The sequence below is a fragment of the Dermatophagoides farinae genome, chromosome 2, assembly GCF_024713945.1.
Source record: "Dermatophagoides farinae isolate YC_2012a chromosome 2, ASM2471394v1, whole genome shotgun sequence".
NCBI classification, from domain to species: domain Eukaryota; kingdom Metazoa; phylum Arthropoda; class Arachnida; order Sarcoptiformes; family Pyroglyphidae; genus Dermatophagoides; species Dermatophagoides farinae.
Genome location: NC_134678.1, coordinates 299,416 through 318,938, shown reverse-complemented (window position 1 = coordinate 318,938; position 19,523 = coordinate 299,416). Strand labels below are relative to the sequence as shown.

The window sequence follows — 19,523 nt, the reverse complement described above, 5'->3', positions numbered from 1 at the left end:
CTTGTTTTTGTTTTTGTTCGATTTTTATTTTTATTTTTTTTTTTTTTTTGGTTCGAAATACGCAAGCGCAACACCACAGATGGCGTCATAAGTTTTATTTTTCCAAATGGATTGGAATTTTTGTTTTTTTAAATTTAAATTTTATTTGAATTCCAGAGAAAAAAAAATTGCAAATACTAATTTAGACTTTATCTAATTTACCTAATAATAATCAATTAGAAAAAAGCTAGTATGGTGATAGTTTTAAATCATTTCCTGGATTCAATGATGATGATGATAATAATGATGATCACAGATCACAGATTTAGATTTACTGAAAGATGATGAAACCAATCAACGTTTTTCCGGTAATTTAAATCCCATCATTTTGGCGGTTTGTTCGACACTACGTTCAGATTTTCCATGATATTTATTCAATAATTGACGATATTTTTCTCCTGATGACAAATATGTTTGATATGATTCACCAATAAAACGCAGTTCATTTGGTCCGCGACAAATACGTTGATCAGTCACTTTATTCTGGCGTACAGTTTGTCGTATTACTTCAAATATTGGTGATTCGCTTACTTTTCCCTATTTTTTTTATGAATGAAAAATTTTCAAACAAAAATGAAATGAAATGAATAACATGTTATTCACCTTCATACGACCACGAAGTGTTCGACAAATTGATCGAACCAGACATAATGTTTCATTTAATTGATTACTCGATGCCATTTACATTAGATAAATTGACTGTTTGTTGGTTATTTTAAACCCAAAAAACCAAAAAAAAAAACTAAAAAAAAACATCAACATTCGAACACACAAAATCAGCAGATTCGATGTGAAAAGGTCAATCAACTAAATGAACCAGTAGCAGTCGAAATAGTGGCCACAAATGAATGAAAATTCGAAAAATTTTAAATTCAATTTTTTTTATCATTAATTATTTTTTAAAACAACAAATTATAACATGAATGCATGTGTGGTAATGAGAAAAGAAACAAACAAACAAAGCGAAAAAAATTCGGGATCAATCTGACTAGTTAGTAGGTTTTTTTGTCCCTTTTGTTGTTGTTGTTGTTGTTGTTGTCACCAAAATACCATCCGGTATAAATTGAAAATTATTGCAATCGTTTCATTCATTCAAATCACCTGGAACAATTGGTATCTCATTAACATCACTTGCCATTGATGCATTTGGACTTGATATTTTTAGGTTCGTATTATTCTGTGAGAGTGGAATGTGTACATAGAAAACAGAATGATTAATCCAAAAAAAAAACAAAAACAAAAACAAATAATTTACCGATTTAGTTGGCCGAGCAAATAGCAATATTTTACCATCATGATTTGCTACAACTATTGATTCTTTACGAAATATCAACGACGTAAGACGTTCATTTGAAATTTTTTTACATACATGTGGTTCAAGCATTGGAACCTCTTTAAGACGTGGACAAACAATCGTACCAAGTAAACGAGATGGATCACAGTTTGATTCAATAACGGCAGCAACATTATTATGATGATGATGGCTTATTGATGATGATAATGGTGTTGAATGTTCATTATTTAAATTCATTGATAATGATGATGATGTAGATGATGTCGTAGTCGTCGTTGTAGTCATTATATTATTTTCTAATTGGTTATGATGATTATTTTTTTGATCAGATTTCAATATTGATTTTGATGATGATGAACCTAATGAAAATCCAACAACAGATGATTTTTTATGAACACCTTTTTTAAGGCTATTAAAAAAATTATGATGATGATGATGATGATGATTGGATTGATTATTGCTATTACTATTTGTTGATGTGCTAAATAATTTCAATGATGAACGATTATTATTGATTGTTGTTGAATCATTTGCTGTTGTTATAGTCGTATGATTAGTAGTAGAATTTATTGCCGTTGGTGCTGGTGTTGTTTTTGATAATGAATGATGATGATGATGATGATGACCTACAACACCTGAAGAATGTTGACTTATTGTCGATCTTGATCGTGATTTTATTACTGTCGATTGTCTGATAATATCATCAGTAAGGTCCCATAAACAAATCTGTGTATCTTGACCAACTGATCCAATACGATAATTTGTTAATAGTCGAAATTCATTTGTTGTATCGGAAAATTGTTTTTGATCACCATTATCGCAATCTTCATCATTGCCATCATCATCATCATTATCGAAATTTGAATTTTTCATATCTGTAGTCATATATGGATCAAATCGTACACAATTCACCCATGATTTATGTCCTTGGCCACGTGCAATAACACGTTTATCTTGTAATGACCATACAGTGATAAGGTCATCTTCACCACCGGTCACAATGAATTTTGAATCTGGACTCCAATCAACACATAACAGGCCACCAAAATACGATCGCATACATCCGATAAGATCCATTTGATCATAATGAAAACAACGAAGAAAACCATCTTGTGATACGATTGCCAAATATTTACCACATGGTGAAAATGAAAATTCATTTATAGATGATTGATGTGACAGAATGTTACCACTATTCCATGCATTTGAACTGTTATTCGAATTATTATTATTGATAGAAGCACCAATCGACCAACGAAATATTGGATTACGTGGCTGACGTGTTTTACACGTATAGATAACAAAACCATCGCCACATTTATATTGTTGATAATTTGGTTGCGTAGTGAAACAAGGTAAATCTTCTTTATAAACATACATCTGTCCAGAACTATATGACACGATGAAATTACTTTTTGAACGTGGTAACCATCTGATGCATGTAACTTTTGATTTATCAATTAATCTCTGTGTTTAATTTAAAACCAAAAATTATTGCACAAGAATTTGAATTTTCAAATAATTTACCTCTTGATTATAAAATTTACTAATTTCTGTACGATAAAAATCCACCAATTGTATTTGGCCCAATGAAAAACCAATCAATAATAATGAAATTGGTGGTTCAATATTTGTGGAAAAATCATGACATGTTGGCGAGGTTGCTTTGTATTGTTTACGATCAATTAATCCAGCTGGATTGGATGGCTGTAATAATCAATGAATAAATTGATCAAATTTGGAAAAATATTAATCAATCAAATCAAACCTGTAAACCATGAAAACCATAAACAAATAATTCACGTCCACTATTGAAACAGATTCTTTCTTGGATAGGAATATTATAGGAATAATGATGATGAGATGGATGATGATGATGATGTGCATGACGATCATAAATTCGTGTAATATTAGAATGATGATGATGAACATCGATTTGCATTTGATTATCGACAGTATCCAATGTTGCACCACCACCATCATCATCATTATTAATATTATCATCATCGTCATTTTCATTTGTTGGTGTTATATGACCATTTTGATGATTAGTATTACTTATTATTCCATCGAGATTATTATGATTTCGAAATGATAATGAACCATTTATTGTAATAAATTTTGTAAATGAAATTCGAACCAATGGTACACTGCTGGAACTCTGTCCATTCGGTCCATTCGATTGTTGTTGTTGATGATGATGTTGAACGTATGGTGATGGTTTAGGTCTACCATATTCAGCTTGTTGTATTAAACGATACACGCCTTCACGTGTAATTAATTGTGTTTTAATTTCATTAAATGATGATTCTTGTTGTTGTTGCTGCTGCTGCTGCTGTTGCTGTTGTGATTGTGATTGATGTTGCTGCTGTTGTTGAAGATTCATCATTATGACCGATGATGATGATTGATGCATTTATTAATTGGAAAAAAAACAAGAATGAATATTGCTCATTTATTTCTGGAACACCAATAAGTTTATGAATCACAAATCATCAACAAAAAACAAAACCATCGAATTTCAGATACAAACACAAAAAAAAACTTGAGATTTTGAAATAAAATTATCATTTAAAAAAAACTAAATCTCCTTTTTTTCTCCCTTTTTTTCCGTTGACGATATGATCATCATCATTATCGGTGTTGATGAGCGGTGTTATGTGATTATTATTGTTTATCAACAACAAAAACATTCGAAATAAAATGGCTAAAAGTGCTGCCATCTTTCGAATCGTCGTGAAAAAAAATGGAAAAATGAAATTTTAAAAAATTTTTAACCGCCAAAAACGAATTTGAACTATGAAATTTTTTTTTTTTTTTTTTGACAAAAAAAAACGAAGAAAGTTTTGAACCTAAACAAACAAACAAACAAATGAATGAATGAATGAATGTCATTCACCAATTGTGTTGATGTTTTTTTTTCTGATGAGAAAAAAACAAAAAAAAAAACAGAAAATAATTGACGACATTAAAATATAGCTGTGAAATTTTGTTTTCAATTTTCGGTTCAACGATGATCATATATGATCATTATCTTATCGAGCGTTACCAGGTTTAAATTGTAAAATTATTATCAATCAATCGAATCAATCAATATTTAAAAGGTGAGAAAACAACAATAAATCATCATCGGGTAATTATCATTAAATGAAGTTAACTAAAAATTAAAATACAACCCTTTGAATGTGTGAATGAAAGGTCAATTTTTTCCAATATAATGATGATGATGATGATGATGATTAAATTCAAGAAATTTTCCACCTACTCACCACACAATATTCATTGAACCATTTCATATTTTCGGTTAAGTCATGGAGAAAATTTTTGTTTTCTCTTTGAAAAAAAACTAAATAATGATCATCATTTTCGATAAACATTCGTGTGAACACACACACACACACACACACACACACACATATTTCATTCTACACTTTCATCATCATGATGTTCCAGTTGACTTGATAATGACGATAAATAATTGTCACGAATTATGATGAAAATGTCTTCTGTTGTTGTTGTTGTTGCTGAACAAAGAAAAAAAAATCTCATCACCTAGTTTGTCATTTTTTCTTCTTCTTTTTCTATTTTCAGCCTCAACGACGACGACGACGACGACGACGACGACGATGATGATGATGGTGGTAACAATCGGCGATGGCGATTTTACAATGTCTATCTATCTATATTTTACGAAAAAAAAACAAAACAAAACAGAATTTAATTTAGTAGATAAATTTTTTGTTTTTCTTTTCTCCATTTGTATCACATTGATCTGTTGTCATTGTATTTTATCAATTAGGATTTGGTGTGAATTTTTTTTTTCTTTTCATTGTGAATCAAAGGTCAATGTGGTATATATTGGGGTATTATTTGTAACTATAATGATCGTGATCATGTGATGGATTGAAATTGATTTTTTTTCACATTACAAAAAAATAAAGCCATTTTTTTTTGATTGAGCACAAGTTTAAAATGTCAACTTTATTATTTCAATAGCCAATAGATGACCAAAAAAGAGATTATCTGATGGTGATGAAAAATTCAATAAAAACGCGCGCATTTCGATTGTTCATTGTTCAAACAAACAAACAAAAACGAAAGAAATATGTGCAACACAGAAATTTGAAAAAAATGACTAATGGTGTGATTCGACGATTCGTCGTCGTCGTTGTCATTCGACGAATGTTCATCATCACAATTCGACCTATTCGCTTCATCAATCATTACATTTTTTTTGGCCAAAAAAAAATCCTTTGGCAAACTAGATATAGAAGATTTGACATAAATGAATCAACGCCATACACAGACAAACACAATCATCATCAATTCAAATGTCTGATACACATATAGATTATCATTGTTTATCATCATCATCATCAGGCCCATCTTTTTTTTTGTTTCATCCTGCTGTTGTTTGTTATCATTGTTGTATTTCATTCAATCAGAATCAGAAAATAAAAAATTGAATCAAATTTTTAAAAAAATCATCGTTTGGTTTTTTGTTTGTTTCAACCTGTTTTTTTTGTTTTGTTTTTGTTTTTGTTTTTCATCTTGTGAAGAGGCGCGAACACACACACACAGAAAAAATTATTAATTTTTCAAAAATAGCCACGAAACAACAACAACGGCATTATCGAATTTTACAAATCTCATTTTTCAAACAAACAAAAAAAAATGAAGGAAAAAAACCTCAAATTTCAATAATTTCACCAAAATGAATGGATGTGATGAACAAAAAACGAACTAACCCTCATATATTTGTGTGTGTGTGTGTACCATGACCGAAAATAAAACAAAAACAAAAACAACGAAAACAAAAAACTTGGAAACTGCTGGGCCATCCAAAAAATAGTTGCCTGCTTGTTGTTGTTTTTGTTATCAGCTCTCAGCTGGATACACAATTGATGATCGAATATTTGGTCCACCACCACCACCATCATCATCATCAACAACATTGATAACAATAGATTTTTCGACGATGATGTGGATGATAATGATAAAGTTGATGAATTGATCAATGGAATTGATGAGGATGAAAATGATGAATTGAATATCATTTTTTGGGTCAAATAATTTAAGCATTTTTTGGATTTCAATTCCACAGACAACCAGATAGGTTAGATAAGGTGATGATGAGGGTACCTTGTACTTAGTGGCTGACCCAAATTAATTATTATTTAATTATCTTGATTTCTGGTCAATTCCAGTTTTTTTTCCATACATTCATTAACATTAAAATTTGATAATAATTTGGTTAAACCCACGATTATACCCCACTGGCTTACTATACCACCATTATGTGTCAATGAATATTTTTTTTTTCAGTCAGAAAATGGCTAAAGTTATGCATGTTTTGATCTTTGTGTCTGTATTTGTGTGTATGTGTGTGTGTGATACATCAATTAATCAACCTGAAAACTTGAAAAACTTTTTTTTTATTATTCTGACACAATCGGGCAATTGGTACAACAAACTCTTCTCTCTCTCTCTCAATCTCTCGCTTCGTATTATTGGCTTGGTCTCGGATTTTTTTTTTATATATTTTTTTACCAGACAAGTAATAACCGACCAAGTAGTAGTATATATTTCGTGGAGATCGACTGTGTTTGAGGAAAAAAAAGGTATTTAAAGATTGATTTTTTTTCACCTGATATCACAACAACAACAACAACAGCAACAATTTTTAACGGAAAACTTGTGTCTAGGTCAAGTTCAGCTTAAAAAATGATTTTTTCATTCATTCAAATTTCATTCTTCGATGATGATGGTGTTATGTTATGATCACCAGAAAAAAAAATATTATTATTATCATCAAACCATACCATTAAAAGAAATAGTCTGAATAGATATGGATACCATGGCCATCATCATCAGGAGAGAAAGAGAAAAGAATGTGTGTGTGTGTAAATCATTCATATATGAACACAACACACACAGAAAGCACCATCAATTTGCAAAAACAATTTCAAACAAAATAAAAAAAAAATCTTATGAATGAAGGAATCATCATTGCCATTTCCGGTCAAAGGTCAAAGTTCAATGTTAATGATATATTTTTTTTAAATATTTCGTTTTTGTCAATAAGATTCAATTTCAATGAAGAAGAAGAAGAAGAAGAAAAAAGATTTGATTTTCAAATGATGATGATGAACACGCTGACCGTCTTTTTCTACTTTGCAACCTTTGACCTCATTTTTGCTCTCTCTCATTGATTTAAAATGATGAAGATGATCCATGGTGAGAATTTTTTTTTGTTGTTGTATACAAAAACAACAACAACAAAAGAAAAATTTAATAATCCGTAATTATGATCTATTTGGCTTGAATGATTTTCAATTTCTTGGGCCGTATTTTTTTCGGTTTATTTACTCACCATCAGCATTATGATGATTTTTTTTTTTTTTTTTGGTCCAACAACAAGGTCAGATTTCAATTCATTTATTTTTTTAGAGAAAAAATTTTTTTTTTCATTTTTATACAAGTCTCAGGCTTCTGAGTTTGTGTGTGTGTGTGTGTCGAGCAACAAGTGTTTGATTCATTCAAACAATTTTTTCTGTAATCTAGAAAAGTTTGCGTTATTTTCATTGTTTCCTTTTTAACAAACAACATTCTCCTATAGGTTACAAGGTCATCATCGTTGTTTGGTTCTAGTTTTAGTGGTTTTATTATTATTTTTATTAACCACCGTCATTCATTTATTTATTCCAGAAAAAAATGAATGACCAAAGTTCACCATGGAGAATAAATAAACAAAACAAAAAAAAGAGCGAAACAACAAGTGTTCTTCTCAGGTGTGCGTGTATGTATTCAAAAAATAACCCTACCAAATAGCAAAACAACAACAACAAAAGCAATCCATGCATGAACTTAACCCTTTTTCGTCGATATATTCCCGCGCCTCATATAATAATGTCGTCATACAAATGTGAAAACTTTGTGCGAATGAACGTGATAATAATGACAACGACAAAAGATTTTCTCTCATCATAAACGATCATAAAACTTGTACAACACACACACACAAAGATCTTATCTTTTTTTGAAGAAAGAAAATAATTAACCATTAGATTAATGAATGAAAAAAAAGACGTTTTGGGTGGAATTTTGAAAAAAAGCCTTTAAATAATAATGATCGTGACTAGAATTCACTTGTTGATGATGATTCTTGTTTTTCTTTGTTGTGGGCATTTGTGATTAAATTCTGTACCATCCATGATGATGATGGCCTTTGACCTTGGTCGAATAAATCTGAGAAAGTGAATGTTCATCCTTGAAAGAATTTAGTTGCGCCGACCATATGTGATGTGCAGTGTGTGTGTGAACATTATTTTTTTTTGCACATTCGATAAGAAAATAAAATAAAAAACCCTAGGTATGATAATCATGATTATGATGATGATGAAATAATAAAAAAAAAGAATCAAAATCAAAAGATTTCGATGAGATGATAACCATTTGAAAACAAAATAATAATCAGTGAACCATGACCAGAAAACAACCAAAATCTTTACAATTCTCTTGGGTAAAAGAATCATCATAATTCTACACAAAAGCCACCGCCATGAATTGGGTCTTGTCCATTGAAGATGATCATCATCATCATTTTTCTGCTGTTGTTGTGATTATTATTCAAAACCAAAACCAAAAACCAAAAAAAAAAAAATTCGTGAGGAAGCTTGAAATCAAAAAAAACATGTTTTTATTTTTATTTTTATTATTATGAACCATACAGACTCACATACATACATCAACATCAAACCGAAAATGTGGAAAGCAACAACAAAAAAAAACAAGTTTCGTTTTTTTCTACTTGTTGCTTACTTTTCTATATCCTCTTATAATATAGATTTTGGCCATGTTTTTTTTTATTCCTCATGTTTATGTGTGTGTGTGTGTGTTTATCATCAACAGGCTGTTGCCGTCATCATCATCTGTAGTTGTTGTTGTTGTTGTTATTGCAGGTCATTTCATGTTGATGTTTCTTTTATTAAAAAAATCCAAATCATTTTCTTTCTCTTTTTTTTTCTCATTTTACAGAACAAGAATTTTCTTTCCACTTTGTGTTTGCATTGGTGGCCATTTCATTCATTTCATCCATTCATCCATCCATCAAGGGCCAAAGGTAAAATGTTCACCAGACAATAAACAATGTGTGTGTGTGTGTGTGTGTGTTTAGTGGTGGTATGTAGGTCCGAAAAAAAACCTTTAACCTTTAACCACTTACCTGGAATGGAATTTATTTGTTTAACCTTATTGTTGCAACAAGGTTATAACAATAAAGAATTTTTTTGGTTCATGGTCCAAAATTTCCCATGCCCCATCAATGTGTACCACACGCCCCCGCATTGGAATTATTTATTGGACCAAAATAAAAGAATGACAAACCTGCACACTCTGTGTGTGTGTGTTTTGAATTGTTTAACGAATCCATGGATTTTTTTTTTGTTATTGACCACCACCACTAGAAACAACAACAAGAAGCCGGGTCTTTCTTCTCTTTTCAAAGATTTTCATAATCGTCGTCGTTTTTTTTCTCTTTATTCAATGGCCATTTTTTCTTGGAATTGTGTGTGTTTGTGTAAGCTGAAGACCGTATAGTCAACGTTTGTTGTTGGTCAACGAATATGACGACGAACAACAACAACAACAACAACAACAACAACTTCGTCAAAGAAGAAGAAGAAAAAAAAGAGAGCTTTTAATGCTTCTGCTTCGAATAGAATTGGCTTTTTTTTCCACAAACTCACAGAGAAACCTGTGTGTGTATGTGTGTGGTGGTTGTCCAAGTTTTCATCATTATCAAGAAGTAGAAAAAACTTTGAATCGTGAATTAGTCGTCGTCGTCGTCGTCGTCGTTGGCCTGTTTTGTTTTGTTATGTGAATGTTTTTGTTGTTGTTCTGGCCAGCAACACAACCAATAATCTTTAATAATTTTTTTTTTGATTTTGATTTTGATTTTGTTTCGATCACACATTGAAACTTCCATTCCATTCCATTTTTTTGATGGTGAATTGTCCACGGTTGTTGTTGATGTTGATGTTGACAAGTGTTGTGTTGTTGTTTTGTGGAGAAATAATAAAAATCAAACCCATCATCATCGATATCATCAGATTTTTTTTTTGTTTGTTACCCGTTGATAACAATAGCCAATTTTTTTTTGTGGTTAAACAACACAGTGTTATTATTTCAAATTCGTGGCGATTGTGTGACCAAAAAAAAAATTCGTTTCGTTTATATTTGAATATAGTGGTAGTCGATGATTGAAATTATAATAATCCATTTAACCAACCAACGACAACAACAACAACAACAACAACAACAGTACTTTTTCCACAAAAATCCATGAATTTTTTGACCTTTGATCATCGACAACAAGTTTTTGATTGGAAATGTTTTTTTTTTTTGAGCAACAATAACAAAACCGAAAACAGTCCATTTTCTATTCACGAATCAACCGCAACCAACCAATGACCAATTTCATCGACAAAAACGAATTTTACAGCAATAAAAAAAAGAAGAAAATTTAATCTAATTTGATCGATACACGAAAACATCATCATCATTTTTTTTAGTTCACATCGTTTCATTCTATTCAACAAAAAAAAAAAAAAAAACAAACGAGTAATGTGCTTGTGATCGCCATCATTGATCATCATTGATGATTGTCAAATTTCATGTCATCATTTGATTGACATTTTGGCCAAAAAATGATGATGACGATGATCAGAAACATGGCCATGTTTGTGAATATTTCTGTGATGACCATTTTAGATAACGTCGTTGTTGTTGTTTGATCAACCATTCACGAAATCAAAGATTGAATCGATTTTGATTGATTGATTTAAATTGTAAAAGTTTTTTGTGGTTGCTATATCAACAAAACATCACATGAATTCATGATAAAATATCATTTTTGTTTGGCGACAATTTCATTGTAAGTGAACATTTAACTTCCATTTTCGTTTATATATTGATTTGTCATTCATTCATTGTTGTTGTTGCCGTTGTTTTTCGTTGTCAATGGGCCATGATGATGATAATGTGATTGTTGTAATTGTTTTTCACTTTTTTTTCCAATTTCGAAACATCAAGTTTTTGTTTTCCTTTTTTTTTGCTGGAACCTTGAAACGGATTTTTTGTTTCAAACATTTGAAATTAATACCTTTTTGATTGATGATGATCATTGAAAAAAAAAATGAAAATGAAAATGAAAACCACACACACACACGGATGGAAATCGTTCATCGAATGTTTACTGATGAATTTTATTTGCTTTGTTTTTGGTGGTCCATTTGGAACTTGAGCTACTTGTTGTTTAGTTTCCTAATTCAGTAGTAATTGGCTTCCATCATCACAGCAATGAATGAATGAATAGGGTGAAGATTTTAAAATTGAAATTGAAATTTGCTATTTTTATTCAATTTAAATTCATTCACCAACTCATCATCATCATCATCAATGCCTCAATTATTTCTGGACATTACAATGATAATGATGGTGATTTGAATAAAAGTTTTTTTTTTTTAATTTAAAATTTAATTTTCTGGCTAACCACCACCAACAAAATGATGATGATTGTGTGATATTCATAGAAACACACACACACGCTATTTGTGTAGAAATAGCCAAAATTCGAATTTCGAATAATCTCAATTTTTCGATCATTGTTGTTGTTGTTGTTGGCGACAATTACAATCTATTTAGTAGTAAATGATGCTATTGATGATCATTAAATCGATCGATCAATCAATCGATTGATTTTTTTTTTTTTTGGTTTGGTTTGATTTGGTTTTATTTTCTTTTGTTTCCATCATTTTGACTATTTTATTCAAACGATGAAACAGTGATTGATGAATAAAATTTCAAAAACAAGAAACCGGCTGCCGTCTCATCATCATCATCATCATTAAAATGGATTCGAACCGACCGAAAACAACAACAACAATAACAATAGAAATCCAATCTACAATTTTAAAAAAGAAAGAATGAAAATTAATTCAATTTTTGAGATTCAATCAGATTAAATTTACAAAGATCATCCAAAAAAAGAGAGAGATAGTTCAATATCCGAATGTGTTTGTATATATACAAATCGAATCTCTGGTGTAACGAAATCTCGTTTTATTGGATCAAAATGGGTTTCATCATCATCATCATCATCATCCGATGGATCGAGATTTTATTTCATTTTCTTGTTTGTTTTTTTGTGATTTCATTTCAATCTGATTGTATTCAAATGTCGAAATGAAAAAAAAAACGAAACGAAACGAAAATTTTTTTTTCTGCTCAACAACGAAAAAGAAAAATTTTTCAAACCTGTTCAAAACGTACGTGGTTCTCAATATTCATTCATTCATGTGTAATTCATCATCATCATCATCATCTAAATGGGAAAAAATGAAAGATGTGTGTGTGTGTTCAACAGCATTCTATCATCATCATCATCATCATTATTAAGCTCATTAAGCAATTTTTTTTTCGTTATTGTTCAAAACTTGTGTTTCTGTGTGTGTGTGTGTGTTCAAAAACTGGCCAATTGTTTTTTTTTTCTTGTAATGTTCCGTTTCTGTTTCTGTTCCTTATCGATCCAGGATGGAAATTTGTTTTTTTGTTTTGTTTTGTTTTTTGTAGTTTTTTTGTTTTTTCTTTTTTTCTCCACCACTACATATGTAATTGTTTTACATTCTTCCGGTGTTGTTTTTTCGTTGTTGTGTATGATGGTGAATTTTGACATTTTCTTTTTGAATTCTTCTTTTATCACTTTGTTCGGAAAAATAAAAAATTCCGCCTCTTTACAAAAACTTGTTGCTTTTTTCAACCCTAATCAAGTGATTGTCAGACATTTTTTTTTCATTGCTAAATAATGATGTGTTGCACTATGCTGCTTTGAACCAGTGATGGTAATGACCAAACGATACACGGTCAGTGGCCAAACAATCAAAAAAAAAAAAAATCGCAAATGAAATGATCCAACTAACAAACAAAATCGATTTTTGTTAATATTTTCATTCCTGTTTATATAGAACACACACACACGATAACACTTCTATTTGTAACAACAGACAATCTCATCTTTTCATCCATTCATTCATTCATTTTATTTCATTTCATTTCATTTCAAAAAGATGTGAATTGATGGTGTATGATAATAATAATAAAAAAAAAGATAATTACAGATGAACCACATAAATGTTACATTTTTTCAACAATGAAAACAACAAAATGGACATTTTGATCATGATAATGATCAAAATGGACACATTGTCCATCAATATGGATGGCCAAATAAAACATGATGATGAGACCGGTAGTACAGTATCTTTCTATGTTAATGATGATGAATATATGTACAACACACATAGAGAGACATCTTGTGTGTTTATAAATTTAGAAAAAAAATTTAATTTTTCGTTTTTTTTCTTGTTTTCAGATGAGAAAAAATGTTTAGAAATTTTCACAAAATTCCCTCGTCGTTGTTCGGTTGATAAAACACACACACACACAGAGACAGACACACCGTTCATTGACAACAAATAAGCAGTGAAATCAGAAAAAAACACACGAACAAACAAACAAACAAACAAAATAAAATCTCATTATCATCATCATCATGTAACCAATAATAACTCATTCGTTGCTATTGTTGAACAACGAAAATAAAAATCAAAAAGAAAAGAAAAACATTCATTTCATTCCATTGTGTAATTGTTATCGTTTTTTTTTGCTTTTGCTTTTGAATCCATGGAAAAAAATCGGGAGCAAATTATTATCATGTCCATTTTTTTTTTTGAATTATTATCCAGCTAATTATTATTTGTCTTGCTGTTTTTCGGACTCAATTTTGTGATTATTGAGCCATTTGTTTCACTGATGATATATGATAATGATCTTGTTTTGTTTTTTTTTTCTTTTTTTCTTTCGTTTAGTTTCCGCATCAATCATCACATTGAGATTTTGTTTTTTTTTTGCTCACTGTCTTTTTTTTCTGATAATAATTCAATTCAATCGATTGATTTTATTTATTATGATGGCCACAATGACTGTATCGAATCATCATCATCAGATTCCATCATCAACATTGGCCAATATTGATGATGATGATGATGATGATGAATCACCATCATCATTGCCTTCATCATTTGTGCAGCAACAGCCCCAACAACCACAGCAGCATCAACAACAACAACAACAACAACAAAATTCATCATCATCATCATCGATATCTAGCCTATTTGAACGTGTAACAAATTTTCGCCGTTCATTGATTAAATCAAATCAACACAGGAAAAAAGATAAATCAAGGTAAATTGTCACATTTCTTAATGATTGATGTATACATTTTTTTAATGGGATTCATTGGTATTCGTTAAAAAAAATATAGGCCACCATCAGCAAGTTTTAGCCTTTTTAAATGTTCACCATCATCATCAACATCTATGACAACAACATCAGATCATCATCATCGTCGAATTTTAATGAATGGTGTCATCACTGAAAAAATTCTAAATGGTCACAATGTTGTTGATAATAATAATGATAATACTCCTACACCTACGTTTAATGATAATGATGATGATGATAATGGTGATGGTGATGGTCACCATAATGGGTCGACGACAAAAACATCGACATCCACATCAGCTATGGTTATACATGTTGATGAAGAAGATGCCATTTACGGTTTCACTGCCATGAATCTAAGTATGTCGTATTCAGAGACATATTGTTTGTTGTTGTGAATACCAAATAAGTGTCTTTAAAAAAAAAACACACGCAATTAATTGGTTATTTTCTTTTCTCCATAACATAGATAATCCGACAAGACCAAGACAATTACTTTCGAAACAGGCCATTACAGCATCGTCGTCATCAATGTTAAAATCCAAAATTTGTCCAGAAAATCCACCATCATCAATCAAACAATCAATGATGAATAATGAATTTCAATCATCATCATCATGTGTTTCACTTTATGAAACAATTGCTGAATACTGTGAACCACCGTCAATTAGTGTAGCACCATCGCCACAATCAATGGAAAAGCAACAACAACGTAAATATTCATCAACAAAAACAAATTTGTGTATGACAAATACGAAATTTCAGCCAAATTCATCAAATTCCAATTGTTGGAAAAATAAACGACGTTCAAGCGTTTCGGTTTTGTTGTTTGGAAATAACAATAATACTAATGGCGAACAACAGCAACAACAACAATTGATTAATTCTGAATCTCAAAAACAAAAATTATCACCAACACACGTTACACATTACGATTCATATTCACAACCATGTCATCGATCATCAGATGATATTCTAATGATGTCATCATCGAAATCGAATCAGAATACAACATCACGAATCTATGAAAATGTACAGAATACCAGAAACCAATTCAATTATCATAAACATAATAACCATCATCATCATCATCATCATATATTTCCTGATCCTACACGTAAATTAACCAAAGATTCTGGATATGAATCATCATCATCTACATTGGTTAGTGTAGCACGTGGACCAACAGCTAATAATAATTATCAACATCATTCATCAATGCTAAATATGATTACATCATCATCAGGATATGGTATATTACAAAGATCCAATGATAATCGAAATCAAACGATAATTATTGATCATTCAAAATCTGATTCAATTGATTCTAATCTAAGTCATAAAAGGTATGTTTGGTTTGTGTTTGTGTTTGAATTATTTTGAGAAATTTTAAATTTTTTATTTTTAGCTTTGATTCTCCAACGAATTATTCATTGAGTCATTCTATAAATGGCCATCATAGTTTATCTTCATTGCCATCTCCATCATCATGTTCGCCAGAAACACCTGAACGAGGAGAACGAATTGTACAGCCACAAGAAGCAATGGAAATACCGGAATCACCACCACCAACTCCACCGATTCGTTATTCTAGTTTACCGGAAAATTATCCAATAACGGAAAAAATCTCTCCCACCGAATTTAAATCAATCAATTACTGTGATCAACAATCTGAATTCAACTATTCAACCGAAATGCGAATTAATTCCGAATCATCAAATAACGATGATGTTCATTGGTCATATAATCTGTATCCCAAAATGAGACGTAAAAAACAACAACAACAATTACAATTGGAAGAAAATCCATATGATAATCAAATAGAATTGAGCTTACCACCAACACAACTTCCACGATCACAAAAAAATCAATATTCACCTCCATCATCTGTGGCATACGGTGGTTATCCATCATCGCAACAAATTCCACCACCATCGGCAACACAAATTGTTCGTAGTCATCGCGTTCAACAGGTGATTCGACAAGAAACGAAACAATACTCTGATGATTCTGGATCTCAAACTTTTTCTTTGGTCAAAAATTCACAGCCACCCGCATTACCACCAAAATCATCCACAAATACAAGTCCAAAAAATATCAAAGAAATACAGAAACGTGCTGTATATGAATTTTATTTACGACAAAAAGAAAAAAAGAAAAATCGTAATGGTCAACAAGCAGTCGCAGCAGGTGAAAATCAAAATTTACATTCCTCATCACCACAAATATTAAAACAAACGACAGCTACGACGTATGTCAACGATCAAGAAAATCAAGATGATGATAATATAATCGAATTCAAGGTAAATTATTTTATTTTATTTTAGCAATAAAATTTATTAATAATTCTCAATATAAACAAAAAAAAATTAGGAAATCAAGGCTAAAATTGATGAAATCAATAATTCCAACGATTCCCAACAACTACAACAACAACAACAGCCAGAATATCATCATTCATCAATCAATGATTTTCCTCTGCCACCGCCACCATCTTTAGATATGGCAATTTTATCATCATCATCGAATGGTCAACATGACATTGATGACGGTGATGATAATAATAATGGCAACGATAACAATAAAAAGTTGTTATCATCAATGTATTCACTGTTCAAAAGATTAGGTTTAGATTTGAAACTATTTTGGCCATCATTGGATTTCAAGCAATTGATACCAATGTTGATACTAGTATTCAATCGAAATGAAACCGATATTGATGGTGATGAAGGAACGATGATAATAACTATGAAGAATAATGCAAACAAAACAATGATGATCGACTATGAAGATGATGATGAAGAAGAGGAAGAATTATTACATATCGATCAGATTCGTCGCTATAAAAATGGTCTGCTTTCTCGTATGAATTTATTACAAATGGAATCCAATCGTATTGCAAAAGATTTATCGATATTTGAAAGAAAAATTGGTCAATTTATTCATCAAAAATTGAATGAATTGGATTCAAATCTAAGTCATAAAATGGAAATTTTATGCGTTGATATGATACGAATCATACGATTGATATTCTCAATACAGCAACAAATCAAAAATGTTGACTTTGATGTGAATGATAAACAACAACAACAACAAGATGATGATGATGATGAAATGAAAAAAAATGAACGTTTATTACAATTGAATGGACAATTGAATCGAGCACATAATTTATCAGTTGCCATACAACAACGATGCAATATGTTTATCAATCGTATTTTACAACGTTCATTTGATAAGAAAAACAACAACAATAACCATCATCAATGGTCATCGGAACAATTGTTTAAGAAAATTACAATGATGATGACAATCAATGATAATAATGTACATCACGATGATGATATTGTTCTACAACAAGATAACGACGATGATAGAATAATAAAAAATTGGCTTGAAAATCAAGATCATCATCAATCGCTACAACCACAGACGAACAATATGGTCGTTGATGATGATGATGATGATTGTAGTAATGATAAGAAAATTTTTATTTGGTCTCTTTCACAGTTAACTCGATCATATCTAAAACATTTAGAATTGTTAAATGTACAACAACAAATTATTGATGCACTTATCATTTATTATCAACAACAACAGCATGCATAATTTGAAATTCAAAATCTTCTAAAGATCCGAATCGATACCGGAAAAAAATATTCAGGTGATTCCAATTGTTGATAAAACGATGACGACTACGAAATTATTTATTCTGATGCCCAGATTACAGTGCCAATTTTATTTGTTTTTATTTAATTTTTCTGTCAATTTTAATAAAAAAAAATTCTTTAAATAAATCAAATTGTCATTTGAACAACAACAAAGATGGTGATGATTTAATAATTTTTTTTCAAATTCATACGATTATTTACACAAACATATAGATTTTGATGATTTTAAAAAAGTGTCAACAATGCAAAAACACCATAGAACAGAATGCATGGATAGGCAACTAATGCCTGTTGATTGGACATTGTCAATGCGGTGACAAATAATTTTGATGCTGATAATGAACACCAAAGTATCACCATAATGGTAATTATATTTCCCAGTAATGTTTGTAAACCAACAAAAATGGATAATGCAGATAGAAAGACCATTGGTAAAAGACAATAACCAAGTATGGAAACTGTACATACGGCTGTCATTGTTATATTTGGTGGCGACATTAACATTAATAATGTATAAATCAACACGCAACCAAGAACACCGAATCCATAAATATAACTGAAATGAATTTTTCCACTTAACAATAGGAAACTTCCAAATGCTAGACCAAAAACCAATGGACCAGCTAAATCGGCATCCATTAGAATGGAGGGATCAGTTTGCCGAAATGGATTTAAAACAGCGACCGTTTTCTGGACAATATGTTCGAAATTTATACCCAATTCTTCCAATAACGGTGGTTCATCGGCAAAAGGATCGGCACTCGTACCAATGCCATAATCATAATTCGGTGTAAAAGTATTCATTTGATCGGCAGCTGGATTAAAATATTGATTCTGCATATTGGTCGTTGAATCAAAATCCGAAGAATAATTAAATTGTCCAAAATCATATGATGGTGGTGGTTGCATGGATGGTGGTGATTGTGACCAGAAATCATCATTGTTTCCACGATTTTTCGATAAATTTGGATTCATCATCGTTGTTTTCACGATTTATGTGAATATAAAGGAAAAATAAATAAATTAATTAATTTTAAATTGGCCAAAACAGGTTGAAAGTATTTTTCAATTCATTTGTTTGAACGTGAATTATCGTCAACGTAAAATCATACGTGTTACGAAGAAAACATCGTATATATGAACAGTGCATCAATAAGAAACAATTATATCATTAGATC

General features: G+C 30.6%; 4 protein-coding genes across 10 annotated transcripts; 1 reads left to right on the top strand and 3 right to left on the bottom strand.

Moving 5' to 3' along the window:
* Nucleotides 1–117: 117 nt before the first annotated feature.
* Nucleotides 118–831, bottom strand: LOC124499401 (protein FMC1 homolog). Its single transcript, XM_047063304.2, has 2 exons — nt 643–831; nt 118–576 (listed from the first exon to the last, which is right to left on the bottom strand). The coding sequence occupies exons 1-2, from the start codon at nt 718–720 to the stop codon at nt 334–336; spliced, it is 321 nt and encodes a 106-aa protein (XP_046919260.1). The 5' UTR covers nt 721–831; the 3' UTR covers nt 118–333.
* Nucleotides 832–903: 72 nt separating this feature from the next.
* Nucleotides 904–4,878, bottom strand: LOC124499507 (WD repeat-containing protein 20). 3 transcript variants are annotated; one of them, XM_075728421.1, is made up of 5 exons: nt 4,603–4,878; nt 3,102–3,701; nt 2,861–3,040; nt 1,295–2,800; nt 904–1,216 (listed from the first exon to the last, which is right to left on the bottom strand). In XM_075728421.1, exons 1-5 carry the CDS (start codon nt 4,708–4,710, stop codon nt 1,124–1,126), a joined length of 2,487 nt encoding a protein of 828 aa, XP_075584536.1. In that variant the 5' UTR covers nt 4,711–4,878; the 3' UTR covers nt 904–1,123. The 3 variants fall into 3 exon arrangements, with proteins under 3 accessions (XP_075584536.1, XP_075584538.1, XP_075584537.1); XM_075728423.1 differs by lacking the exon at nt 4,603–4,878 and having other exon boundaries at nt 3,102–3,390; nt 3,658–3,992; XM_075728422.1 differs by lacking the exon at nt 4,603–4,878 and having other exon boundaries at nt 3,102–3,992.
* Nucleotides 4,879–9,278: 4,400 nt separating this feature from the next.
* On the top strand, nt 9,279–18,498 carry LOC124493919 (uncharacterized). 5 transcript variants are annotated; one of them, XM_075728627.1, is made up of 6 exons: nt 9,279–9,455; nt 14,260–14,635; nt 14,715–15,034; nt 15,144–16,020; nt 16,083–16,977; nt 17,048–18,498. In XM_075728627.1, exons 2-6 carry the CDS (start codon nt 14,358–14,360, stop codon nt 18,281–18,283), a joined length of 3,606 nt encoding a protein of 1,201 aa, XP_075584742.1. In that variant the 5' UTR covers nt 9,279–9,455; nt 14,260–14,357; the 3' UTR covers nt 18,284–18,498. The 5 variants fall into 5 exon arrangements, with proteins under 5 accessions (XP_075584742.1, XP_075584744.1, XP_075584743.1 ...); XM_075728629.1 differs by lacking the exon at nt 9,279–9,455 and adding an exon at nt 10,808–11,267; XM_075728628.1 differs by lacking the exon at nt 9,279–9,455 and adding an exon at nt 13,838–14,034.
* Yip1d1 (Yip1 domain-containing 1) lies at nt 18,387–19,478 on the bottom strand. The gene has a single exon (XM_047057056.2). It carries the CDS (start codon nt 19,321–19,323, stop codon nt 18,571–18,573), a length of 753 nt encoding a protein of 250 aa, XP_046913012.1. The 5' UTR covers nt 19,324–19,478; the 3' UTR covers nt 18,387–18,570.
* Nucleotides 19,479–19,523: the final 45 nt, after the last annotated feature.

What these genes read in the sequence shown, in the direction of transcription:
- LOC124493919 (XM_075728627.1), top strand. Translation starts at nt 14,358, where the DNA reads ATGATGGCCACAATGACTGTATCGAATCATCATCATCAGATTCCATCA. An exon ending in AGGAAAAAAGATAAATCAAG is followed by an intron (nt 14,636 to 14,714) that starts GTAAATTGTCAC and finishes AAAAAAATATAG; the next exon opens with GCCACCATCAGCAAGTTTTA. An exon ending in ATAATATAATCGAATTCAAG is followed by an intron (nt 16,978 to 17,047) that starts GTAAATTATTTT and finishes AAAAAAAATTAG; the next exon opens with GAAATCAAGGCTAAAATTGA.
- LOC124499507 (XM_075728421.1), bottom strand. Translation starts at nt 4,710, where the DNA reads ATGTTTATCGAAAATGATGATCATTATTTAGTTTTTTTTCAAAGAGAA. An exon ending in GGTTCAATGAATATTGTGTG is followed by an intron (nt 3,702 to 4,602) that starts GTGAGTAGGTGG and finishes CTTCAACAACAG; the next exon opens with CAGCAACATCAATCACAATC. An exon ending in GTAAATTTTATAATCAAGAG is followed by an intron (nt 2,801 to 2,860) that starts GTAAATTATTTG and finishes AATTAAACACAG; the next exon opens with AGATTAATTGATAAATCAAA.
- LOC124499401 (XM_047063304.2), bottom strand. Translation starts at nt 720, where the DNA reads ATGGCATCGAGTAATCAATTAAATGAAACATTATGTCTGGTTCGATCA. An exon ending in CACTTCGTGGTCGTATGAAG is followed by an intron (nt 577 to 642) that starts GTGAATAACATG and finishes TAAAAAAAATAG; the next exon opens with GGAAAAGTAAGCGAATCACC.
- Yip1d1 (XM_047057056.2), bottom strand. Translation starts at nt 19,323, where the DNA reads ATGATGAATCCAAATTTATCGAAAAATCGTGGAAACAATGATGATTTC.